This window comes from Phaethon aethereus, assembly GCF_964289735.1.
Source record: "Phaethon aethereus genome assembly, chromosome: 4".
Lineage (NCBI taxonomy): Eukaryota > Metazoa > Chordata > Aves > Phaethontiformes > Phaethontidae > Phaethon > Phaethon aethereus.
The window spans coordinates 19,080,150-19,107,290 of NC_138578.1; the positions used below are offsets into that span (position 1 = coordinate 19,080,150).

Consider the following 27,141-nt stretch of genomic DNA (forward strand, 5'->3'; position numbering starts at 1 on the left):
ACCTTATGAAGAGCATATTTACTTTTGCCCACCAGTGAAAATTGTCCTTAGTGGTCTGATCAGGTTGATCACCTCATGCTGGGAAACGGTGGAGTAGTGTATTTTCTTACTTAATACTGACCTGAAACACTTAGAATCACCTACGAAGTTAATCCTACACGTGGATGTTATTCCCCCCATTTCCTCCTCCCCCATCAATACCATCTGACTGGGAGGAAGATGGCCGAGAGTTCCTCGAACGAGGCTGGCCGTTCAGCCCAAGCGGCGTTCCCAACCGATGGCTCATTTGGGATGCCGTATCATCCGATTCCCATCGCTCCAGCTCCTCCCGCACAAGTCGCTCCATTTGTTCCCTGTGGATTTCATTGTCACGACCCAGTCTTTCATCCTAAACAGATTAAAAAAAAAGACACAAGCTGGAAGCGCAGCTTCCAAACTGCAGTCTAAGCAAAACCCTGCGCAAACACGGGAAATTCTTGTATCACTCAAGTACTTCCATAGGCTAGTGGAGAAACAGCTAGTGCAGTCACCTGCTTGCTTTCCAGTGATGTGACGCCCAGGCTGCCACCTTCACTCGTGAAAGCACAGTTTGTATTACAGTTTCTCATATTTAAATCCGCCTCCAGAAGTGTAAAGTATACTGGGGAGAGGACACCCACAAGGAAGCCCCATTTCAAGAATCAAGCAGAATTATTGGCTGGGACAACAGCAACAGCCAGGAACACCCCATCTGTGACAGCGCAGCTGCAAGTCTGACCTACATAACCCACCACGACAGTCCATCCTGCCCGCCCCTTAACAGCCCTGTTCCGGCTGTTCTTGCCCCATCAGGAAGCTGACAGGTTTTAGCATCGACAGAAATAACACATTTGTCCCGCTGGCCACTTCCAAAGGGCCCTCAAGAAAGAGAAGGTGGGAGGGGCGGCAATAGGAGCCAGATGATCCCGGTGGCAGAACTGACCCGCTTCCACCTGCCACACACAATCATGGGAAAAGCAGAGCAGGCTGCACAACCTGCAGACCTGGGGCCTGCTGGGCTGGATCCCACAGATTTTAACAGACTAGTCCATAAAAAGCTTTGTATGAATCCCAACAGACACCAAGGGATGAAGGAGCTGCTTCAGCAACTACCGAACACCACTCCTCTCCAGTTCAGGAGCTTAAATGGCGCTCCGTTGCCTCAGCGTGACACAGGCCTGCTATAAGATGGGTTGTCATATCTGAAGCTTGCATCATGTGCCTAAACGTTTCACATTTCATGTTTTCCTAGCACAAAACTGAAATCATTTGGCCACTGCCAAAGCACCCACCTCGCCTTTACCACCACTCCCTCAACCCCGCCAAGCCAAGCAGTAGGACGAAGTGCTAACAGTGAGCAAGCCACGCAGGCTGCGACCAGACAGGAGGGAGTGGGTTTCTTACCTCTGTCACTCCATCTAGCAGTCTTCCCAACACATCCCTCCTTTTTAGTTTGGCTCTCTCCATCGCTTCGAGCTTCACAATCACCGCATCGATCTTGGAGACAATACTGCCAATAGAATGCTCCATGCGATCGACCCGCCTCATGAGTCTGAGGGCAACAAGCGTGAGCTTCAGTGACTGATATTGCAGAGTCAGTATCGTTCTAGCATGTCAACATACAGAGCAGATGAGGATAAGACAGCGTTTTAATTCAGGCATGCATCTGATTTTCCACAAACGAGTCCTACTATCCACAAAGGGACAAGGTACACAAGAGCAAGAAGATAACACAGGGGTAAAGCAGGAAAAAGTACATATTCCATTCTGTTTTCCCTGCTTTTAGGGCATCCTCATCAAAATTCGTTGGTTCTAGTTCTCAGTTCTTCATTGAGAGAAGAATTCTAGAATTCAAGATTCTTCTAGAACTCAAATCCTTCATCCAGCTAGTGTTGCTACAGTTAATTAATTTTAGACAAAATACACACTCACAAATAACTTAATCTTATTAAAAACAACAGCTGAAGTTCTCACTGAACCTAAAACAACCTCAAGATTTTACTACAGAAAAGTCTTCTGGCATTATCGTAGCATGACCATTTTCTCTGTCTTTTCAATGACCAGGTTTTAAGGACAAGGTCTTTTTTGCTGGGTTTTAATTTGGTTTTGGTTTTCTAACTGATTCCCATAAGCCTCTTTAAAGTGCTTCCAGTTCAGATATTACTTGAAAGCTACTAAAAAAGGAGTGACTTAAGCACCTTAAAAACATAACATTTACTTTTATGAATAATTTCATTAATATTCAGAATTACAGGAGAGACTACAGAAGAAGAAAACCCACAAGGAAAAAAAAAAACAAACCACCATGCATATTCGCCCCCCTCAGAAGGATAAACTTACACTTGGAACTCTTCATAGGAAACCCCACTAGAGCTGCTGCCCCTCCTCCTGGAGCTGTGTCCGCTGTCTTCATCCTCATCCTCCTCCGAGTCGTCCAAGCTCCGGGGAAAGCTGCGGCTGCTCAGTGGACGTGGCAGAGAGCTCCTATCCAGGTCCAGATCCTCCTTTGAGAAAACACAAGTCACAGACAAAGACGATGTAAAGACTTTCACCCGTACAGAGGGGATGGGGGTGTCAAGGTCAAAGACCTCCTGCCCTCCGTCAGCTGCCCCTTGTCTTTTTACAGTTCTGCTCAGACAGCCAGGGATGAGAGCAAGTGTGAAAGGAAACAAGAGAATTCTTCTGGGGCAGGAAACCAGCATGGGAAGACGACTGGCAGATGGTGCTGGTGGCATACCACTCCTAACGCTGAGCTCACCCTCTCTTTCTCCAGGTCATCCCTCATCTGCTGATGTTCATGCTCTGTCAATTCCTGGTCCCCATCCTGGTCATATTTGGTAAATATTGCTTCAATCTCTGCATCTGTGTGCCCCTTCCTGAAAAGACAGTAAAAGAAAAAGAAAAAAGACAGTTCCCTTACTTCCCATTTTTCAGATGCCGAACTAACTTCAAGAATTAGAAAAAACACTTCACTTGGAACAGACCTTCATCCCCAAGCCAAAAGCATGACTGATCCCGGTGCTGCCTATAAATTCACAACACTGGTAACAAAAAGCCTCACCTTTCATTAGTTAATAGCACAAATCTCCCCTACACTGCACCTTCACAACCATCCCTTTTATACCTCCTTGATTTGTTCCCTTTCCTTGAACTCCTGCCTGTTCACAAACTCTGACAGTGGGTCTGACAGAAACATTACCATTTCCTCAAAGGCCTTGGATCTCTGCTTCCTCAGACCCTTTCTTCCACACAACACAGCAATTCAAGGACGTTGGGCCCCAGAGTGCCAAATCCTTCCTCCAGTGTGGGATGCCACCCCACTGTAGCAACACCAGCCATAGTGCAGACTCCAGGGGCCAGAGCTCAGCAGGCCTCCTTAGTTAAGACTTCTCTTCCACCTCAAACTGACCATTCTTTTGCCATTTCTCTCTTCTTCAGCAGTTCCATGCTACAGTTTGAATTCTCCTTTGTGCAATGCCTGGAGACCCGTATGCAAAGATTGTTTACCTGTACAGGTTTGTTTACAAAAACCTCCCACCAGCTACAGGAAAAGCACATGCTTTGTTACCCACTAACCAAAAGAAAAGCAGACTGCTGTGCTGTCTTTATTCACATTAGCTACTCTTGCCACATCGCAGAAGCGAGAGAAATTCGCATCCAAGACTTATATCACATGTCTCTGGGGATACTATTCAAGGTAAGAAGTAATAGCTTCCTTACCCTTTTAGGTCTTGCCGGAGTTCGTCAAAGTTTAGTTTTCCTCCACCTTGTCTCAGACTTTCTGAAATGTCATCAACAGTAGTCTTCTTCAATTTAAGTTTGATCATGGCTTTGTTGTAGCCCTAAAAGAAAAATTGGAATTTTATATTTTACTTGTCATGAAATGTTAACACCTGATTTCTAATAACTTTTTTTGAATACAAAAATCAGCTAGTGTACACTATCATTTAGTGTGTTCCAAAAGCCCTGCAAGAATCTGTCTTTTTCTCCCATTTACCCATCTTTTATTTCAGCGTTTAAATGGACAACACACAAATATCTTCAGAGTTAAGAGGTAAGGCTTTCATTGTTCAATTTGCACTGCAGGTCAGTAGGAGTACTTTGTCCCAGTAAGATACATCTGACAGTTAAGTAACAGTTTTAAACAATGCTGTCAAAACAGGTACAACTTTCTGTAGTCATTTTGCTTACCTCTTGTTCTTCAGTTGTAGGAATGATTTTTAAAAAAAGTCCCCATCCCAACAAACTAGCATTTTTCATTTTTCTCTGCTCTGTTTTAATAACAGTTTCCAAGTTTTAAACTCCTAGTTACTGGTCATGCTAGGTATGCGTTTAGACATTTCCGACCACGGTAAAGCACTGCATCCATGCCAGAGCACACACGTGTGCACATGTTTTTCCTAAACTCTTGATTCAGGTCAAGCTCTTAACTTTCTGTTCAACAACCTTACTGGCAGCTGCCCTTCAGGGCTCCCAACACATTATCCAAGATTTGCCTCATTTTATCGCCTGAAATGAGGTAATGCTGAATTCTGTGGCCAAACCAAATAGCAGTTTAGCTTCACCAGTTCCATAGTACTATACATACCCAGACAGAGAAATCCTGTGTCAGATTCAGTTCCATATTACTACATGTACCTAGACAGACAAATCTTATGTCGTATTCAGTAGGCTCATCATTCGATGCAATCTCAGATGACCAAAATACATTGTGATGGAAAGTTTCCATTCATTTAATTTACATTTAGCTCAGAATCGTTTATTTTAACTAAGAGATGTGTACTTTCATCTGCTGCTGCCAGCTTTACTTTGTACCATTTATATAGCGTTTTATGGAGTAAGTTCAGACGTGAGGAATGAGATGTCAAACAAACAAAATGTTACTTTTACCTTTCTGATAAGGTCAGAGAGTTCCATTTCTGCCTTCTGTTGTGCCATATCAGATTTGACTTCAGAGTACGTATCATTGATAATGGCCAAAAACATGTTCTGTTCGTAAGAGAAATGAAAAAGCCCACTTAATTTCAACCAGTCTGAGCCCTACTACTCCTACAACCTTCATGTGCAGACATAAACATTAATTTTTTTTTAAAAGGGCCAGGAGAAAATGGTGGGCTGTTTAAAAAGCACTAACATCAAGAGCTTGATATATTGAAATATGATGCACTGCAGTATAACGAGCTTTAATCAAGACTACTGATTATTAATATAACTGAAGAATTACTTTTGAGAGATGGTTCATGCCTACACACAGCAGCGGCAATAAACCATGCCTGTTTAACATTATACGTTTAAGTTTGTCCTTCTCCCTACAAGGCCAAACTTACAGAGTTAACAACTATGAATTAAGGTAGGCAACACAGCTGGCAACAAAAATGCCTGAGGAATCAAGTTCACTATTCGCCCCTTAATAACGAGCACAGACACAAGGTTCTTACCCAGTTACAGCTCTGCTTGCATTTCAGACTAAAGATAAAAACAAAAAAGCTTAAAATCAGACAGTTGGTATGTATGCCACCAACTCTGAAAAGAGTTCAATCGCTTGTTCAGACGGAAGAAAAAAAACCTGGTCTCTCTAACCCTGGGCAACAAGCATGTAACTTACGTGAGCCATGCTGTCATTACTGAGGTAGTCCTGCTGAACATGGAGGAAACACAACTGAGTTGCAAGCTGGACATTCAAGTTCAAAGAGAATTACTCAATTTACTGGCATGTTCGACGTGCCACTTACACAGAAAGGCACTGTTAACCTCTGTTTCCTCACGGACATAAAAAATGCTTTAGGAGAGCAACCTTCCAATACTGTATCTTTATGCATTCTTGCCCAACACCAGAGAAGTAAGAGGTCACTGACTACTGTTCAGTTTGCTTTCAGCTGCCCAACATCAAGAGTTGGTGCTTTCTGCACATCTTCCCTAATTTAGTTTCCAGGTCTCAGACTGGTCTCAAGGAACTTACAGCAACATTTCACTCCATCCAAATGACAGGATGTGCAGATATTAATAAGCACACAAGTTATAGCGAGTATTTTAGGTAACCTGCTGTGCCTTCACACTCCAGTGCTTTTCTGTTACACCTTTAGAAAAAAAAAGTTTCTTTCCCTTGCTGGACACTAGCCTCTGCTCCTCTGGATTTTGTGAGGTGCTTCAAAGCAAATATGAAACCTGCTTCATGTGCTCCTTTGGCCAGAGTGACCCCCGTATGTTATTTTCCCATTGATTACTGGCTCATCTTACTGAAGTCTTAAGATTCTCCATTTCCTTATAAGTGAATAGCCAAGATGAAGTCTTCTCCCCAAAACATATCTGGATGCCATTTCTCCTCGTCTCAAAGAATAATAAAAGGTCTCATTAAGTACAAGGGTCATTAAATAGCTCTAAAAGTTATGATACAGGACTGCTTGTACCATTTGAAGGTTAGTAAAATCCTGCTTTAGTGCTTGCCACCTTATCAAATCACCAAAAAGACACACAGTTTGGGGAATAATCTGAGGATTTCTTGCTCACGTAACAGCTTCCGTCTGACGATATCATCAGAAACAAAATTACTATATATTAATGTTAGTACCAAACTAACTGAAAACTACATCCAGGTAGAAGATACGGGGGCTCTTCACCTATACCAACATTAACAAAAAAATTAATTTACTTGGTCTCCTATGTTTCTAAGGGAGAGGTCTCCTCCCTCCAGTTTGTTATATAAACTATTACTAAGACTGTAATATGGATTCAATACTAGTATTAACAGAGAGTATACAAAAGATGAGTACTCACAATATACTCACTGTTGGAATTTGTCAGACAATCATGTCTACATACTGCCTCTCAGATAAGTTGAGCTTCTTATAATACTGGTTGTCAGAAAGTTTACAGGTAAGCTGCACTGGGAAGGTGAGAAAGACAGGGCCCAACTCTGCCCTGGAGAAGGAAAAGAGGCTAGAAAAGAGGCCTTTGCAGGGAAACCTGCATGCCTGAAAGCTGGTGCACTGCTGATGAATTAGGCTCTTCTAGCAGACAAGCCGTGTGTTGCATGCATGAACTAGGCTGTTGTAAATACAGCCAGCCCCGCGTTAGAGAGCTTTATAAACTTTATGGAACATTAAAGCTACTTTTCACCAAAAGATATGGGCTTGCTGTGTATGCCAACCAGGCACTATTCAGATTTTAGAAATAAAGAATTCTTTATAATGATTAAAAAATATAAATAAAAATAAAACACAACATGCTGCACTATAAAGGAATGACAACAAACATACAATGCAAATTTATTTTAAATTAAGAAAAAAAAAACAAAGAGTGTAGTGACCTGCCATGTAACAAGTCAGGCCCCTACACGGACTGCACACTCACCATTATCAAAAAAAAAAAAAGGCCCCAAGTAGCAGCAGGAATCAAAGAACAAGAGATGCGAAAATGGCCACCTACCCACCCCGCATAAACAAAGGCGTACATACCAAAAGAATGAAGAACATAAAGAACACAAATGTAGTGAAATAAATTGGTCCCAAAATTCGATTAGCTTCTTCAACCTCTGTGAAGTTGAAGTCTCCCAAAATGATGCGGAACTGAGTAAATCTTAAAAAACAAAACACATCCAGGAGTTGAAAAAAAAAAAAAATAACCACTTTTGGAGCTGTGCAAGAATTCTCAATCTATTTTACCCTAACAGTCTGACTGACAGGCAGCAGAAAGGTCTGCACTACTTAACACTTTATCAAGCACCACAACGGACCGTTCCTCAAGCCTGTCTCTAGGCATACCCAAACTCGCAGTCAGCTGCCAGACACGGAGAGCAAAACCAGGTGGTTACTTCTGGCTTTTGGTCACAACTGATAATGGGGGTAACAGGAAGCAGAGCAAACCAGTGATTACCACTGTGAAGCTTTAAGACCCGCTCCTGTCCCTCTTCCATCCCTTCTGTCTCTCGCGCACACGCAGCCCCAACCCTCTCCCGCTAAAGCTGTCTGCACGGTGCCAAGGCCGGAGGAGCCCTGGCCCTGTACAGCATCATCGGCACATTCTGATGACAGAATGTGACGCAACACAAGTTATCCTCTGCTTCTCTACATGAAACTTTTGCAACACTGCCCCGATGTAAGGGGGCAGGGGGAAATCGATAACTGAACCACCTGGTAATTAGCTCAGTTGGAATCAGGTTATGTTGTACCAAATCAATAAAGGACAAACTGATTAACAACCCTATATCAAGTCCTATCGCTCTCCTGGATTCCTGCAGATACTTACAAATTTACTAGTTGGCTGTCTAAGATGGACTCCGTTTGTGAGTCAACCAACTACACATGCTATCAGGAACACGGCGTTATTACACATACATTTCAGCAAGCATTACAAACATCAGTAAGCATATAATCATTTAACTGCTGAAGTCAAGACTTACTGCTTTGTCTACAGATGTGATCAACTGTTCTAAAAACCATGTCACTTCCACCAAGCAAAACCTACCATTTTTAGCTCACCAATCTAACTATAGTATATTTTTAATCTCACGGCAAAGACAGCTTTTGAACTAAAAATGGTATAAAAAAATGCATTTGCTACTGAGCTACATCAACAGCGATACATCTGCAGTTTATCTGTTTAGATGGATGTCATAGGATCTGTTTGGTCTCTGATGAGGCAACCAAATCAATTTACCAATGTATTGAGAAATTCTTTGCATTTTTTATTCTGGTACTTACATGCAGTCCTGGAAAGTGCTGAAGTCATCAATTTGAGTGCCAAAGACAAGATAGGCCAACTGAGCATATGCTAAGAAAATAATAAAAAACATAATAGCAAAGCCAATGACATCTTTGACACAGCGAGACATGGTAGTAGATAACTGACTCATTGTTCTGTTGAAGTTAACAAATTTGAAAAGCTGTTAAAAAGAAAAAAAAACAACTGTAAAGATAAGGAAGACAATAATTTCTTAACACAATCACTCTCTAGCCTTTTACACGAGATGTCTTACTGAATTTGACTGGAGACAAAGTCAGTTAATTTACATTTAGAAATATATCACTTCCTAAAAACACTGAGGCTTGAAAAGTGAAGAAAATTCTGTGAGAACACCAACTTCTTATTTGAGTGTGGGGTTTTGTTTGTTTTTTCACTCCTCTGCTTGGCACCCTGGCTTCAGAGCAGTGTTACTGAAATGCTTCCAAAAGCCTATTTATTTATCTTTATCTTCAATTAAGATGTTAGGTATGAAGTTGTAAAATGTGAGAAAGGAAGATCTCGCAGCTGACTTTGCTCTGAGCCGGTGGCTGGACGAGAGACTTCCCAAGGTCCACTCTGACCTCTGTTACTCTGTTACTCTGCAGATTACCATTATTTCTTTATAATGAGCCACTTTATTTCTCAAACCATGATGCAAAAATTAGATGCAACTTTGTCTTATAAAACACTAAGAGATTAGCTAACTTGCTTGATAAACCTAAGCATCAGTTTGGAGTATCGGAGTGGAAATTCACTTATCATTGGTCTTACATTTTTCCCCTGTTAGACACTTTATTAACTAAATGTTCCTCTGCAACTTTATACACATAGAGGACAGGAAAATGAGTATGGACATGAAAAGAAGTATCACTATAAAGGAGGTGCTAAAAACCCCACAGAAACTAAGTTTAACTAAATATCTAGTTTTCAAATTAATTGGACTAGCTTTACCAACCCTTCTAACGATTCAGAAGTTTTGAATAGATAAAATGGGCACAGTTAAACCACGCTATGAAAAAGCAGTACCCAGTAAGAATTATCAAATTAGCAGTTCAGGAATAATAATATTTCTTTATGCGTCTGCTGTGACAAAGCACTAGCACTGACTACATCTTCTAGACTTAAACAAGGGCTGGCTTTAGCCAGCTTTTGCTTTTTGCTTTCTGGGGCAAACTACAACCTTGCTTTTAATGTGCAAGAAATTACCTCTGTGCTCTGACTTTCTCGCATGACCAATTTTAGGAGAAACATGACTACACCTCAAATAATATATCACACGAAACTAGAATAGTGCTTACGTTCTAATGTTGTAATAAGGATGTGTGTCTTGGAGTTACCTTAATCCAGACAAAAAACACAGTGACTGCAGCAATGTTGTTGAATTGCATTTGCCAATATGCCAAAGGTTCAAAATTGGGGAATGAGTTCTGATCTTCCAGCAGCTTCTTCAGGAGCATATCAACAGTTGATGTCCTATAGATGCTAATTCCAATAGCTACCACAGACAGCTGAGTACAAAAGAAATACACAAGTTTAGGAAAGGTGATTAGGGTTTTAAAACAGCTTGTTTTAGCCACATATATCAGATAAGATATAAGAAACTTCGTGTTACTTATAGCACTACCATAATGTGAGCTTTACGTAAAAGCAAATACATTGTTTTCGAGGTGTCCTGATTACAAAGATAAAGTTTCACACAGGACAGTAACAGCTAGGGATTGCACAGAGCCTAGGAAAAAAAGTCACAGATACAAGCTTCTCGCAGTCCTTCAGGGTCAAACCCTGCTGGTCACTGATCACATTAGTGGTTAGGGTCAGGCAGTTGTGGGGCCTGGAGGGGGCCAGGTTTCACCACTTTCCACTCTGCGGTAATTTAACAGCCCAGTGGCTGCTGTTTAAGATGGCATCCAAACTACAGTTTCTGGACAATATCAGAAAATGCATTTCACAACAAAACTGTTACAGTCTTAGACTACAGATGAATAGCTTGGGAGTAAGAAGGTTTAGAAATCTTTTCCTTGCTACATGTGCTGGTTTTGACTGGGATAGTTAATTTTCTTCAGAGTAGCTAGTGTGGGGCTGTGTTTTGGATTGGTGCTGAAAACAGTGTTGATAATGCAGGGATGTTTTAGTCACTGCTGAGCAGTGCTTACACAGAGTCAAGGCCTTTTCTGCTTCTCACCCCGCCCCACCAGTGAGCAGGCTGGGGGTGCACAAGAAGCTGGCAGGGGACACAGCTGGGCCAGCTGACCCCAACTGACCAAATGGATATCCCAAACCATATGATGTCATGCCCTGCATATAAAGCTGGGGGAAGGAGGAGGAAGAGGGGGAAACTCGGACTTAGAGCGTTTGTCTTCCCAAGTAACCATTACACATGACTGAGCCCTGCTTTCCTGGAGATGGCTGAACACCTGCCTGCCCATGGGAAGTGGTGACTGAATTCCTTGTTTTGCTTTGCTTGTGTGCGTGGCTTTTGCTTTACCTATTAAACTGTCTTTATCTCAACCCATGAGTTTTCTCACTTTTACTCTTCCAATTCTCTCCCCCATCCTGCCACGGTGGCAGTGAGCGAGCAGCTGCGTGGTGCTTAGTTGGGGGCTGGGGTTAAACCACGACATCACAGTTGAAGAACAAGGTGATGGTGAAGCCTAGTGTGCTCAGAAAAATGAAGCCGTCACAGAGAAGGAAATACAAGGAAAGAAAGATGACAACTCAAAAAGACAAAGGTGAAAAAGAGTAAAGAGCAGAAAGACAGCAATAGCCAAAAAAGTACTAGAGTTTCTTTGGAGTACAGACTGAACAGTATTGCCCAGAACAAGCAACAGCAGAGAAGCTGTAGTTTTATCATACGGGTAAGGTTTTTGCTTTGACCTCTGCAAATATGCTTTTTATTAGTGTAAGTGAACACGTCACCATGTATACAGAGTCATAAAGTACATAATCCTAAATTTAAACAATGTCCCTCAAACAAGGTATAAACATAGAATTTTGGCCCTTTGCGTGAGCTGAATTTTACACTCACACATGAACACACTTCACTGATTGCACAGAGGATTGCAAAGCATCTTATTCCTGGCCCTGCCGCTAAGTATAACAAACAGAGCACAGTTCATGTAAACAATCTCCTAAATCTTCCTTAATTTACAAAGCACTGAGATGCAAGTTTGATTTCTCTAGATTACGGATACTAACTTCAAGACTTAAATGTTTGATTCATCCAAGCCTGAAGACAGAAAACAAGTGTGGGACTGGAACGGTTTCAGCACTGCTGGCTTTCTATGCTTTTGGTAAGCACAGCTTGATCTAAGTCCAGAGAGAATTATATTATCTAGCTTTAAATTCAAAGCTCAGATTTTTGGCTACACCAAGATTACTGATGTGCAACACTGCCTCCTTAACCAAGAAAGCAGCCCTGGCAGCTGCTAGCACTGTATAATTTTGAGATACTTCTTCAAACTTGGTATTAGCTGGCGAGTATTTTAATACCACATTAAATCTCTTTGCGGTTCTTTGCAAACATATTCAAATCCCAGTTGTTCCTCCAAATGCAAATCACTACTTTAAAGCAGATTATTTTCTTACTTGAAAGCCACTGCAATAGTCTGTATCAGATATGTAGAAGAGCAATGAGGGCACGTTTGTTACCTCCCATAATGGCTGTGCCTTTATAGACAAAAAGTGTGAAAAAAGCATACTGGACAAATACTCTAACTTTTTACTAGGATGCGAAGGTTGAAACAATCAAACACAGAACAAGCAAGTTAACAAAACACATCAACATTACAACACAGACTAAAATTGTCTGATTCAGACTGAATAGCCCAGTAGCCTGTAAGTATCCTTCCTAAAGATGGCCCCATGCCTTAAACCCACAACAGGTTTGGAGGCATTAACATCTCCCACAAAGTGCATTTCAGAAAGCAATTTTAGCCTTATTATAAAGATTACTTACCACAATGATAAGGATATCAAGGCAATTCCAGAGACTTCTGAAGTAGTGCAGTCTATGAATGTGAATTTCTAAGATCTCTTCCACCATATAATAAAGAACAAAAAGACAAAATGCCATTTCACAGGCTGCCAGGAAAAAATCAAAAGTGGAGATGTAGTGAATCAGCCTTACTGGCTGAAACTGCCATGACGTCACAAGGCCCCCAGTCGCTGGAAACTCCACTAACAACCTGCATTTAAAAAAAGGCAAAGAAAAATAAATTTGATTTACGCAGCGTTGATGAAAAGCACTACTGAAAGATGCATGGTTTTATTTACATGATTATTCAAATAATGGAAACAGGCAAAAGCCCACATATGATTCAGAGAAGACACTACACAGAACAGAAGGTATAAACCTGACTGCACTCAGTTTTGACTAAAACCCAAAGCTTTTCAGGAAGAGTGAAAAAATAGAGACAGAAAGATCTGTCTCCATCTGCATCTGTTTCATGTTGCCTAAACTAAAGACTGATGTTGTATATCCAAGTATTTACTTTAATAAGCCAACCCACTAGAGAAGTCACCTGCAAACGGCACCCAAGCCGTTGCGGCCTCAAGAAAGTCAGAACTACCTCAGAAGGCAAGTGCAGCCACCATGTGGAGTCCCACTTCTTTGACAAGGAGGCGTGCCACTTCAGTTGCCTGCCTCCTTTATCAAAACATATGCTTACCCATGTCCTCAAAACAAAGCAAGTCACAAGAAAATCCCAAGTCTACAACCTACACTGTGCAATTTGAAGACTGTCATGGTTCTGTTCATACCTGACAACACAGAATAAGTTGATGTTTGCATTGTATACAGAGAAATCAATGAAAGCTGCTCTGGTCCCTCTGTCCAGCCACAGGTTCTTCTTAAGGCTAGCAATCTGCATAGCTGTCACTTCCCTGGTCCTTGAGAGGTCTTGGTAATAACCAGCCCCACTGTATGTGGCAATCAAGCCCCAGTGGCTGCTCCCATTCAGATCCTTCTCATTGGTGTATGTCCAACTAGTTCAGAAGTGAGTGAAACAGAGCATGTTAGTCTTTCCACTTTCAACTTATAATTAACAAAACAGCAGCAAACCTGACCAAAAAAATGTATCAGTTACTTAAAGCTGCTTTCATGTAAGAGGCACTCGCAGAAAGTTTTGATGTACCCTGGACAAAGAGCTTACAAACTTCCTTTGACTAACACAATTAAGATAGAAAGATGGGTCACAAGTATATTAATTGTGAAAAGAGAACACATCAATCCACTCACACAGAATTTTTATCCTCAGGGAAAGAAAGAAAATTGTCATTTGCATAGTTACGTTCTACCTCCAAAAACTTTTACAGTTCAACTCAGACATCATCCTCCAAGAGAGGCAGCGCTATTCCTATTTTTAACCAGGGAAGATGTACTGGGTTTGCGTGGCAAGGTTTTGGTAGCAGGGGGGTTGCAGGGATGGCTTCTGTGAGAAGTTGCTAGAAGCTTCCTCTGTGTATGATAGAGCCAATGCCAGCTGGCTCCAAGATGGACCCGCCGCTGGCCAAGGCCAAGCCCAAGCCCATCAGCGACAGTGATAGCCCCTCTGTGATAACATATTTAAGGGGAAAAAAAATGGCACGCATTTGCAGCTGGAGAGTGAGAATATGTGAAAACAACTTTTCAGGCTCCAAGGTCAGTGCAGAAGGAGGGGCAGGAGGTGCTCCAGGCACCAGAGCAGAGATTCCCCTGCAGCCCGTGATGAAGACCATGGTGAGGTTGGCTGTGCCCCTACAGCCCATGGAGCTCCACAGCGGAGCAGATACCCACCTGCAGCCTGTGGAGGACCCCACACCAGAGCAGGTGGATGTCCAAAGAAGGCTGTGACCTTGTGGGAAGATCACACTGGAGCAGGCACTGCCACACAGGCAGGACCTGTGGACCCGTGGAACAAGGAGCCCACGCTGGAGCAGCCTGGTCCTGAAGGACTGCACCCCATAGAAGGGACCCAGGCTGGAGCAGTTCACAAAGAACTGCAGCCGGTGGGAAGGACTCGCATTGGAGAAGTTCATGGAGAACTGTCTCCCATGGGAATGGACCCCACAATGGAACAGGGGAAGAGCGTGAGGAGTCCCCTCCCCGAGGAGGAAGGACAGGCAGAAACAACGTGTGATGAACTGACCACAACCTCCATTCCCCATCCCTCTGCACCACTGAGTGGGGAAGAGGTAGAAAATCAGGAATGAGGTTGAGCCCCAGAAGAAGAGAGGGGTGGTGGGGAAGGTATTTTAAGATTTGGTTTTAGTTCTCATTACCCTACCCTGGCAATAAATTAAATTAATTTCACAAGTTGAGTCTGTTTTGCCCGTGCCGGTAACTGATGGCTGATCTCTCCCTGCCTTTACCTCAACCCACAGGCTTCTCATTGTATTTTCTCTCCCCTGTCCAGCTGAGGAGAGGAGAGTGAGTGAGCAGCTTTGGTGGGCACCTGGCATCCAGCCAAGGCCAACCCACCACAGAAGACAACCCAGTGAAACCCACTGCAGTAATACAATCTGGAATTACAGGACAGGTGCTCATGAGCTGCAGTGCTGCAGTCAGACCGCAGCATGTCTCTCATGCATAACAGCTACCAAAGGCACAAGGACAGCACCTAAACTCAAGTGGATCAAGAGCACAGTCCTCTCCAAGCTTGGTAAGGTTTCTCCACAAGCAGAACTGGCAGCTGCTCTGAATTTACCTGGCTTTACAGACAGAACATACAGCAAATGCAGAGTTGCCTCTGCCAAGTGACTTATTGTGTAATTCAGCATAGCGCCGGTCAGGAAAAAAAAGTGCGTCTACAGGAATACTACGTACGCTGTTCCATTTCGAAGTCCGAAAGGGGCAGTATCTTCATTAGCTACAGAATAGACATCATAGCAGTCTTTGATTTCATCCTTTAAATCTTCAGGTATTGAGCACGAACCATTTCTCACTTTCAGCTGCCGAATGCGAGGCACACCTAGGAGCAGGTTCTCATAGTAAATAAAGCTTTTGTTTTCTGCCATGGTTTTGTTGTTGTACCACATCTCCCAGTAAAGACCATCCAGCAAAGGGCCTTCTGTGAACTGGGAAAGAAGAAAGAATGTTAGTTTGCATTTTGCAAGCATTGTTTTTATAGATATTCATTCTGTGGATGTTAGAATTGCAGTTGATAATTTTTCTGACATAAGGCCTTAACCCGTCCTCCAAAGACATTCTGCAACCTTGCCTTACCCTGCCCCACTAGGATTACCCAGGTTCTAAACTTTCACATATTAAAGGCCTACTTTGTTCCATAGCTTTAACATTGTGCACATAGATCTTCATGCCTACCACATTAGAAGAAAAGATCCTGCAGGTTAAATTTACAGGCTGTGACAGGACAAGCAAATCACAACAACACAGAGATAAAAAAACAATTGGGTTTAGGTTACCTTCCAGAAGTCATCCATTGTGGATAAAGTTTTGAAATCAGTTTTCTCCATTTTTGATACAGGTGTTTCCAGGAAAAGCTGCGACATAACCCTTGTGTAATAGTACATACTGGAACTCACTGTCCCATAAGTCACTGCAAAAGATTTGGTAAGGAGTGAGAGGTAAAGGAGTGGGGGAAAGAGAAGAGGAAAAAAAGGAGGGGAGGAGGGAAAAAAAAAAAAAGAGAATACTTTGCTTGTTTTGTTTTGAATATTGGTATTTGTATAGATTTTTAACTGAAAAGTTTAAGCTTCAGAACAAACAAAATCCACACCAAGCAGCATTTGTCTGCCAACTGTGATTAAAATACAAAAAACAGTGAAGAATAGACTGATCAATCAGTTTAAAACACTCAGTTCTCCTTCCCACACCTCATTCTATTATTAATGTTTCTACAAAAGCTAACTTAAAGAAAAACAAAGGCATGATTCAGCAGCCTGACGAGAGGCAGCTAGTGCCTTTTTAGGTGACTTGTGCTATCCGAGGTATCCATAGAAAGCTGGCACGGATGGTGCAAGACCTCAGGAGAACTATGCCTTGCTTGAGCAGATAATGATGGTCAACCAGGACACATCAACCAGTCAACCATGGTCACAGGGAACTGTGAATGACTTTAGCCACCTATGGTTAGACAATGAAACTCCACCCAAGATATGCAGCACTTCTAAGAGAATCTCCCCACAGAACATAAATCATTGTGTGTTACTTCTTTTCCTCACACTAGGCCAGGCATTTGGCTGAGGACCACAGTGTGTAAATTATAAAACTACACACAAAGCCAAGATGGCTTGAAAGAACAGTCTCTGGAACTTATGCTGTTATTGCTTATAAATACTTAAAACCATTTTATGGCTAAAACTCAGAAAAGCCTAAAAGATATGTCTACACTGAACAATCTCCATCAGTTTTGACAATTTTATAAAAATATTTTATCACAGGGAAGAAAATGCGTTTTCTTTAGCAACCAGAAAACAAGAACTGTTTTTAACAGACTTCTGTGGCACATGGAATGTATCACACAATTGTGCAATACCTAGATTCTGTCTAAATATGTACTCTCAAAAACACAAGAGTACAAGAAATGCCCATAGCATTTAGCCTGCACTGGAAAGCTCTCTCCTAGGGCATGCCAAGCCACAGACCAGTCTGTCTCATAGTTATTGCTTACATGTAAAATTAAAAAGGATAGTACTTAAAAAAATACTAATGAGTTAGCAATATCTGTAGATATTTAAGACACTATATTTTCCTTTATTCTGTTACCAAAAAACTTTTTCTATAGCAAAACAACTTGTTAACAGCCTGCAGTCAAGCTTTTCCTGCTGAAACCAGTGTAATTTAATTTTAATTCAGGTCCCTCACTGCTACACCTCTCCTGGTGGCATAGCATACCAGTCACAAGCAGTCTTACACTACCTTGTCCATAAACCTGCAGTAAGCATTCTTAAGTGACTTGGGAATGAAAAAAACATGCTATTTAGTATATAACCATGCTTGCAGTTCAACACCAAAACAGTTGTGTCAATGGTATAAAGTTTGGGGTTTTTCAGTAATTCTACTCCAGACAAGCAAGGCAGACTTGCTCTCAGAGCCAGTCTACCAATGTAGTTTTACCTTTTCTTTTCCACTCCAAGATTCTCTCCCACCAAGAAATAAAAACATCACCTTGTTCTGTTACAACTGATCATAAATGACAACTTAAGCATCACAGACATTTCTGGCATTTAGAACAGAACTGCTCATACTAAAAAATTGGAGACTTGAAACATACCCGCTTTCCAAAGATACAGCAACTTAGAGCATACAGATTTTGTTGTTATTCTCCCTAGTAACCAAATAAAACATGTATTTCACAACTCCATAGTAAGTTCTATTTTGCATCATCTTGCTAATTTTTATGCAAATATATGAACATGCCTTGTTTTGACTATTAACTTAAAAAACACTGGAAAACTTGAAATAGAATTGTCTAAGGGCTTCAGGTTCCCAAGGCCAGAAAAGACCACTCAGAACCGTTAGATTACACCAGCCACAACTGTTCACGGTGCTGTGTGAGGCCTGTGATAAACATCCTGTACTACCTGTGCTTCAGCATCACTAAGGTTCTTCACCCTGAGAAAGAACAGCAAACTCCATCCAGGCTGCTTTCTTAAACTGTGTTTGGGTCCAGGAATACTGTTGTGTATGAGGTTGGAGATCCATCAAGCTCCTCACTTCTGTACTAAGTCTGTATTTAGGTGAATCTGCTAATATTATCTTCAGTGTTGATTCTAGAGCACCTACCTCAAAGCAGTCACGTACTTACAAGTGAAACAAAAAAAAATAAAAAAAGTGTGTGTTGAATGTTACTGTGTTCTGTGTTCCATAGTGCTACGATACTTCTTATGATATCATAGAGAGCAAAACAAATGACAATTAAATCATGGAAGTCTCCAGCTGTGATCCATACACACTTGAGTATATACAGGCTGCATATGCATTTAAAATATCCAGCATCACGCAAACACGTATTATTAGAGATTTCTCAGTAGCTAGCATTACCTCTGCCTTTCCGGCTACTATCAAGAACTTTTACTCTTGGAATGATCTGTATATAAGCTTGGAGATAAATGTGAAACTCGGTGACGTGATTTTTTGTCCTAGATGACCAACTCCTACTCTTCACATTTAACAGTTCTGTTCAATGATTTCAAAACGCACGGCAGAAGCATTACACTGCAATGTGGTACTACATTAGGAAAAAGCTCCCTAAAAACAAAGAAATAGATCATCCTGCTTAAAGTTTCAAAACTTGTTAAGGCACAGTCGCGGTCTTTTCAATCTCAAGCAACAATACCTGCACAGAAACAAGAGATTTAATTCCAAATATTTGCCTACGCACCTGCCCATTAATTCTTCTCCCACATCATTGAAACAACCTTCATTCTGGAATCACAGAGAGCAAGGAGACAGCACAGAACTGGATGCATTAATTCTGAATGGTACTTACAGACACACAAGACCACAAGGAAAATAATGTACGTAACCAACTCGCGTAAAACACTTTTCAGATACCGCTCTCTGCTGGTGTTGCTTTCTTCCATGAGTCTTGTCCCCCACAGACCTTAAAAGGAAAACATATACAATGATGCACACAGATGTCTGATATTATGTCACTTGTCTATCTAGTAAGTTAAGTGGTTTTGAAAGCTTAACCTATGTCACGTCTGCTGCAGGTACTTATACGGATTTTAAACTGATCTACGTTCAAGCAAGAACAACGTCTTCTGTAGGCTGAACAGGACCAGAGGCAGTATTAGCTATTTAGGAGGTACCGTAACAATTTATTAAAAGCTCAGCAGAACTCTAACAGAATCTGATGAAGATCTGCCAGAAATGCTGTCATTTAAAACCAGGTGATCACACAGGTGATCTTGGTGAGTATTTCTACATGACTTCTTTCCCTGCACAACAAAGTGGTCACTGAAACATCAGCAGCAGCCTAAGCGAGCAACCGGCGTCTGGCTGTCAAGCAGGACAACTGCATTAGCTGACCTGTTACTGCTTCATTTTATACTCGACATTCTCAAGACGACAGTGTAACAGAAGTTATTGAACTTCGGTGATCCCTTCCAAATGGGTAACAGAAAAGCAAAAGGATCTTTTAAATGGAATCTCCAAAAGAAACAGCCACCTGAGGATGGAAAGCAGTTGGTAACCACCATACTTATTTCCTGTGCCTAATACAGAACAGAAAAAAGCTGTGAACAGCTGCTGATGCTCAGACCACAACTGCTACCTTCAAGGAACTTCTCTTCATTTAAACCTAAATAAAGCCAGGCTATTTGACCTTAGTTTATGGTCGGAGAGAAAGCATATAAAAATACAAATTCACTTTTACAGAAGTGCTCCAAACTTCCACCCTTTTCCTTTTCAGGTATTTTAAATGACCTTCTAAAACATACTTTATGTTCTCAGTAGATGGAAACGAAGTATTCTCAAATTCCCTACGAAAAATCTTGGATCCATCAAACATACCACAGTGCTTTGAAGTCAAATGAAACAGTAACAAGGGATAGCCAAAACACCTTATAAAGCTGACAATGAAGTGAGAGTTCAGCTGGTTTGCAACCGCTGCTCTAAGACTAGGATGGACAAAGGGCTAATTGGCCTGCTGCAGAACTTCATCTGCTAACGAAGAGATGGGAATAAGGAAGCTCTTACCTCTATCTGCAAACACGAGGTATATTCAGAAAAAAATAATGCATTGAATGTGTTCAGAAGTCTTTCACCTACCACATTTTTAAGTTGTGACCTAACCACGAAGTCAGCCAGGAAACTTGTCTTGGGTAGGCACAGCAAGCACTAATAGTCTTAGCATTAATCTCTGCTCAGACCCTTAATTAGTATCTTATAACCTTCACTAGTGTCAGCCCCCAAAACAAGAGAGCTTTTTCCAAAGCTGTTCTTTAAGGCTAAGTCTGAAAAGTTACAGATGAAGACTGCAGCTTTACTAGACAGAATGCCAAATCCTCACCATTAGGTCATTCTTTAAGACAGAAACACAAAAACAAGAACATTTACAGAGTCACTAATAATAAAGAGCTCAACAAATGCAGCTTCTAACACAGCACTACGTTGCACTAGCAACCCTCATAATAAAGGCAGGAAAACATTACAGAGAGAGGAAGAAAAGGCTGGAGCAGCCAGTGAGCTAAGCTGGCGCGAGAGCCGAGTCCCGGCTGTCAGCACATTACTCACCAATAAGAAATGTGGTGAGCAGAAAGCTTGCAAGCTCAAATTCTGTCATATTAGAGTATTGTTAGGAGTCAGTCAGCAAAGTTACAAGTGAAGAAAAAAAAAAAAACCAACCAAAAATCAACGACAAACCAGCATCAGAGATCATACAATGACCTTTGTGTTAAATGAACTCTGGATTTGCCCATCAGCTCGAAGCTTTCCTTAGTTGCCACATTTTCAGAAGGTATGTACATTATTCCCCTTTGTGCCTTATTAGAATATTGGTTTAGATGCACCAAGAATAGTGGTGGTAAGCAGTGCTGTGTTTAAGTTGATATCTACAAGCAAGCACCAAAAGTGTTTTGTTTCTAGCCTTGATTAATCATTTTCAGTTCATTCCTCATATAAATTTGCTATTCATCAAATTTTTGACAAAATCTATGTACTCTTTCATTTACCAAACAAATATGCAAGTAACAATTGTGTCATACTCATTCCGTAGCTCAAAGGGCTTACCCAAAGAGTATACAAACTCAGAGTTGTGAAAACATAATGATCAAATGTGAATAATAGATGAAATTTCATCTCACAATAAAAAGTCTAGCTTGTTAGGTAACACAGGAAATTAAAATCATTCTGTTTGCACATATATAAAATGTTATATACATATAACATACATGTAATATACATAATGTACATCTACTTATGTATACCTACATAGTCATAAAGCCAAGTTTTTAAGGTACAGAATGCATATAAAGTAATTCAGATTTATGTAAAAGTCTTAAGTTCTGAAAGCGCTCAAGCCAAGATACATATCACTAACTAATTTGCCTACACAGAAATTCAGATGCTGGGGAAAGAATGGGGCTGGTGGAGGGAGATGAAAATGACCCTCTGGCAAAGATGCTTTGTCCCAAAAGAACAGAACAGTCTCATAATCCTTAGTTCACATTCCTTAGCAAGGTACAATCAGAGCCTGCACTAGTTGAACTCAGTAAAAATGCCATGATGCATTCTTTGTGAAAGTAACAATTAATCATAGAATCACTAAGGTTGGAAAAGACCTTTAAGGTCATCAAGTCCAACCGTCAACCCACCACCACCATGCCCACTAAACCATGTCCTGAAGTGCCACGTCCACACATTTTTTGAACACTTCCAGTGGTGGTGACTCCACCACCTCCCTGGGCAGCCCGTTCCAGTGCTTTACCACTACCTCCGTACAGAAATTTTTCCTAATATTCAGTCTAAACCTCCCCTGGCGCAACTTGAGGCCATTTCCTCTCGTCCTCTCACTAGTTACTTGGGAGAAGAGACCAACACCCACGTCGCCACAACCCCCTTTCAGGTAGTTGTAGAGAGCGATAAGGTCTCCCCTCAGCCTCCTCTTCTCCTAACTGAACAACCCCAGCTCCCTCATCCCCTCTTCATAAGACTTGTGCTCCAGACCCCTCACCAGCTTTGTTGCCCTTCTCTGAACATGCTCCAGCAACTCCATGTCCTTCTTGTAGTGAGGGGCCCAAAACTGAACACAAGATTCAAGGTGCGGCCTCACCAGTGCCGAGTCCAGGGGCACAATCACTTCCCTACTCCCGCTGGCCACACGATTCCTGATACAGGCCAGGACGCTGTTGGCCTTCTTGGCCACCTGGGCACACTGCCGGCTCATGTTCAGCCGGCTGTCAACCAGCAGCCCCAGGTCCCTTTCCTCCGGGCTGCTCTCCAGCCACTCCTCCCCAAGCCTGTAGCGTTGCATGGGGTTGTTGTGACCAAAGTGCAGGACACGGCACTTGGCCTTGTTAAACTTCATACAGTTGACCTCAGCCCATCGATCCAGCCTGTCCAGACCCCTCTGTAGAGCCTTCCTGCCCTCAAGCAGATCAAGACTCCCACCCAGCTTGGTGTCATCTGCAAACTTACTGAGGGAGCACTCGATCCCCTCATCCAGTTCATCGACAAAAAACAAGACTGGCCGCAGTAGTGAGGCCTGGGGAACACCGCTTGTGACTGGCCACCAACTGGATTTAACTCCATTCACCACAACTCAGCAGGCTCAGCTGTCCAGCCAGTTCTTTACCCAGCCAAGAGTACACCTGTCTAAGCCACGAGCCATCAGTTTCTCCAGGAGAATGCTGTGGGAGATGCTGTCAAAGGCTTTACTGAAGTCCAGGTAGACAACGTCCAACAGCCTTTCCCACATCCACTAGAAAGGTCACCTGGTCATAGAAAGAGATCAGGTTGGTCAAGCAGGACCTGCCTTTCATGAACCCATGCTGGCTGGGCCTGATCCCTTGGTTGTCCTTCATATGCCCTGTGACTGCTCTTAAGATGAACCGCTCCATAATCTTCCCTGGCACTGGGGTCAGGCTGACAGGCCTGTAGTTCCCCGTATCCTCCTTCTGGCCCTTCTTGTAGACGGGCGTCACACTGGCAAGCCTTCAGTCGTCTGGGACCTCCCCTGTTTAACCAGGACTGCTGATAAATGATGGAGAGTGGCTTGGCAAGCTCCTCTGCCTAGTGAAATGGAACTTCATTAAATAAATCTATGCTCACTTTCCTCTAGCCATCTTGAAATAAAACCGATTATGCCATTTTCCAGAGATCCTCACGGTGATCCATGAAATGTCAAAAGAACTACTGAGTGCTCTTTCCAGTATTAAAGCCTCAGTTATCCTTTAAAGGCCCTGTATTAATTTCAGGCTTGAAATCAGCCCTTTGGCTGTGTAGCCTGCAGCGATCACATTCTTCAGGGAAGGTTACCTACCTATGCAGCAGGCCAGTACCGCACCCTGCAGTACCTCTACGGCGCAAAAGTCACACCTAGCCATTTACTGTGCCCATGAATTAATGGCAACATACTCATGAAAGAGCCAGAAGAGGGTCTGCCTACTACAGTAACTTTAGCTACACTTGCCTATAAGCACAAAATGTACGCAGGTCACAAATCAACAGAAACTGCGGATAGTAACCACAGGGATAAATCCACCCTGAACATTCCTAGAACATGAAACCAAGTCTTTTCATTTTACAGCTAAAAATAGAATACTACCAGTGCACAGTGACTGTCTCAAACAGCAAGAGGCAGCTTGATCCACTGCCATTATTGAAAATATTTTTTTGTTTTCTTGCACTGCAAGAATGTGTAACTTTGCACCATTCTCCACACAGCGCACACTTGATTACTAGCCTCAAACCCAGTAGTGTAAAGAGAACCACACCAGTCGAAAGGACACATAACGTTACGATGTCAAAGGTGGTCTTCATCTTTCAGCCTGAAAGCAGAAATTAAAAATTCAAGCTACGGACACATGTCATCCCCCAAACTGGTTATTCTAGCCCAAGATACATTGCTTTTAGGCAGCACGACAGGCAAGGGATCCATCTACCAGAGCAGGGCCAGAACATCTCCTCTAGCAACATCTGCCTGATGCTGCTGAACGCTGAGCTGCATTCTGCCCAGCACAGCATGCGGCTTCACCAAAAGCCAATTCCTCTTGGCTCTGCTGCTTGCTCAGAACAAGGTGAAAACACATATATAGGCTTTAAAAAAAAAAAGCTAGAAAAAAGCATACTAAAAATAAGCAGCCTTCCTCCATGATGCAGATGAACTACATACGATTCAACAAAGCATTTTACCAAGCCTTCATTAGAATGGTATCTCATGGGGAGGGAGGAGGGAAAAAAAGCGCCTGTCTGGTGGACTTTCTCTCCATCTGCAAACCCTCTGACCTTACACAAATCACATGTTATTAAGCTCTGCCTTCAGGTTTAAAATAGCTCAGAAACCAGCACCAAAATCGGTCCTCAATCCGTTTTGACTATTACTGCAGAAGCCATGACAGAGATGGCACAGTAGCAACTTAGGCCAGGTCATCACAAAGTCACTCTCACACTCACCTCATGTTCAAACACCACTATTTTTCACCACAGTTAAAAGCATATACAGGAGGTTCCTTCTCGGCAACAACTAGTATGGAGGGGGCATCTGAACAGTCTACTTAAATAAGAATTTTTATAAAAGGACTTCACTTTCTCCATGTGAAGCAGCTCCTTTCCTAGACATTTACATACCTCAGCGACAGACTAAACTAAACACACCACTGATGACTCCAAACAGAGCAGTGCCAGTTCAGGCATAACAGTTATCACTGATATTTTTACCTGGCTGTCCTCTTGGTCTCCTGTTATCAAGTAACTTAGTTCATTGAACACTCTTCCAATAAAATCTGCTGAAAAGAAAACATGCTCTATTCCATAATATTTGCAAGTCTGACTTGCATCCAAGTAAAACACTGCAATGATCAAGAGGGATTTATTTTGGTGCAAGACAGCTGAAGTCAGAGAAATCATTATAGCAAAGGGTTTTTGAATGCACATGAAAATCAAAGTGAAGACATGCAGGACATACAATAGCCTAATTTACAAGTCCCTGATTAAAATCAAATTCGTTTTGACACCTCTGCTGATGCTGTGCCAGCCAGTAACAGTACTACCTATCACTTCAGAAAATTCACATTTTAGAAAAAGAAACCTTATTTTCTAAATGTGGCTTACTTTTCCTGAAGCTTTATAAACATTTTGTCTGACAGTTAAACAAACCCTACGTTTAGAAGCCTCATGATTTAACGCTGACATTTTAAGCTTCTTTGAAAAGGAAGGGGGGGTTCTCACATGTGGTCCCACAACCTTGAATCCAAAGAACTCCCCATCCACCATTTTCTCTGCTGTGTCAAACCAACCCTGTACACGAGCTAATGCAGTAAGCTTAGAAAGACACGCCAAATGCTCTTTTGATGTGCTTCTGCTTCAAACTACCTCCCTGGCCACCAGCTGTGTGTCAACAGGCAGCTCTCAACAACCGAGGGCAGCTCCAAAGGCACTGAGCAATATTGCAGAACAGCAAAAATGAACAGAACACCCTCCCAACAACACTTTAGGCACGAATGCCACCCTAACCACCTCTTTTATAGGACAGAGGATGCGAAAAAAGAGAGAAAGACAAATACTCTGCTCCAACTCTGTCCAAAGACCCGGTGTGGGGTCAGAAAAGCCACATGTATCCAAAAACTGCTCAGGAGAGTCTCTCACACGGAAAGAAGCCGGGACTAAGACCTGGCGGGCAGAGCTCTGTGCCCCAGCGGAAAGGAAGGAGAGGTGTGGATGCATTTGCGTGCGCTGCGGGGCACAGCCAGGGCAGAGATCTGAACATGGCCGTGCATGAAGAGGTGGGGACGCAAGACGGGGCCAGCACGGGTGGACAGACGGGAGATGGAAAAAGAACACGCGCAGAGGAGAAAGAGGACAGGCAGCAAAGGGGCGGGTGGAAGAAAAAGGAAGGCAAAAGGCAAAAGGGACTACAGACAGCTCTCAGACATTCCTCTCGGCGGCAGGAAAAAGCAGCCGAGCCACTGGAGCCGAGAGAGACTCGGAGCCCCGCTCCGGCAGGAGGGGCCTGGGCAGGGGAGCGAGCGGGGCGGCGGCTCTCACCTCGCAGCCGCCGCGCCAGGCGCTTGGCCCAGGCCGCTCGGTGGGGTGCGGCGCCGTCGGGCGGCACCTGGTGGCGGCCCGGCACGTCCGCCCCGCCGCGCCCCGCGGAGAGCCGTCGCTGCCGCCGCCCGCCGCCGCCCTGACCCGCCGCGCCGCTTCCCAGCGACGACGAAGCGCCGGCCGCGGGGCTGCCCCACTCCACGTCCATCTCCAGCACTGGCCCTGCTGCTGCTGCTGCCGCCGCCACCGCCCCCTCCTCCTCGGGCTCGAAGCCTGGATTGTCCCGGCTCCAAGCCTGCCGCGAGCAGGCGGAGAGCGGCGGCGACGGCGGGCAGGAGCCGGCCCGCGCTGCCTCGCCCAGCCGCTCCAGCTCCAGCTGCTCCCGCCCGCGCCGGCAGCCCCCGCGGCCCGCCATCAGCCCGCCGCCGCCGCCCGGGGCGGGGCGCCGCCGCCTCCGCCCCTTCCCCGCCCTCCGGCGCCGGCCCGGAAAGCCCGGGGTACGGAGGGAGATGTAGTTGCTCTGCCTGCCAGCGGGAGCGGCGGCCGGGGCCGCCTCCCCGTGTCCTCAGAGAGGGGCGCGGCCGGTGGGACCCGGCGCCCCAAGGCTGGGAGGCCCCGGGCCGTGAGGCGGTGAGCGCTGGGCGCCTCTGTGGTGGCGGCGCGGGGGTCGCCGCCGGGTGTTTCAGGCCAGCCCGCCGCTCACCGCGGTAAGAGCAGAGGCAGGCCCCGCGGAGGGGGAGGGGTTGTACCCA

The 27,141-nt window shown here is 43.5% G+C and overlaps 1 protein-coding gene across 1 annotated transcript; it reads right to left on the bottom strand.

The window, feature by feature from the left end:
- Positions 1-154: 154 nt before the first annotated feature.
- On the bottom strand, positions 155-26,889 carry PKD2 (polycystin 2, transient receptor potential cation channel; the record flags this gene model as incomplete). The annotated part of the gene is made up of 15 exons (XM_081999708.1): positions 26,390-26,889; positions 19,170-19,283; positions 16,141-16,274; positions 15,542-15,792; positions 13,498-13,722; positions 12,695-12,923; positions 10,077-10,247; positions 8,718-8,899; positions 7,473-7,593; positions 4,909-5,007; positions 3,739-3,860; positions 2,777-2,894; positions 2,359-2,522; positions 1,423-1,570; positions 155-388 (listed from the first exon to the last, which is right to left on the bottom strand). Exons 1-15 carry the CDS (start codon positions 26,802-26,804, stop codon positions 155-157), a joined length of 2,727 nt encoding a protein of 908 aa, XP_081855834.1. The 5' UTR covers positions 26,805-26,889.
- Between the last annotated feature and the right edge of the window lie 252 nt (positions 26,890-27,141).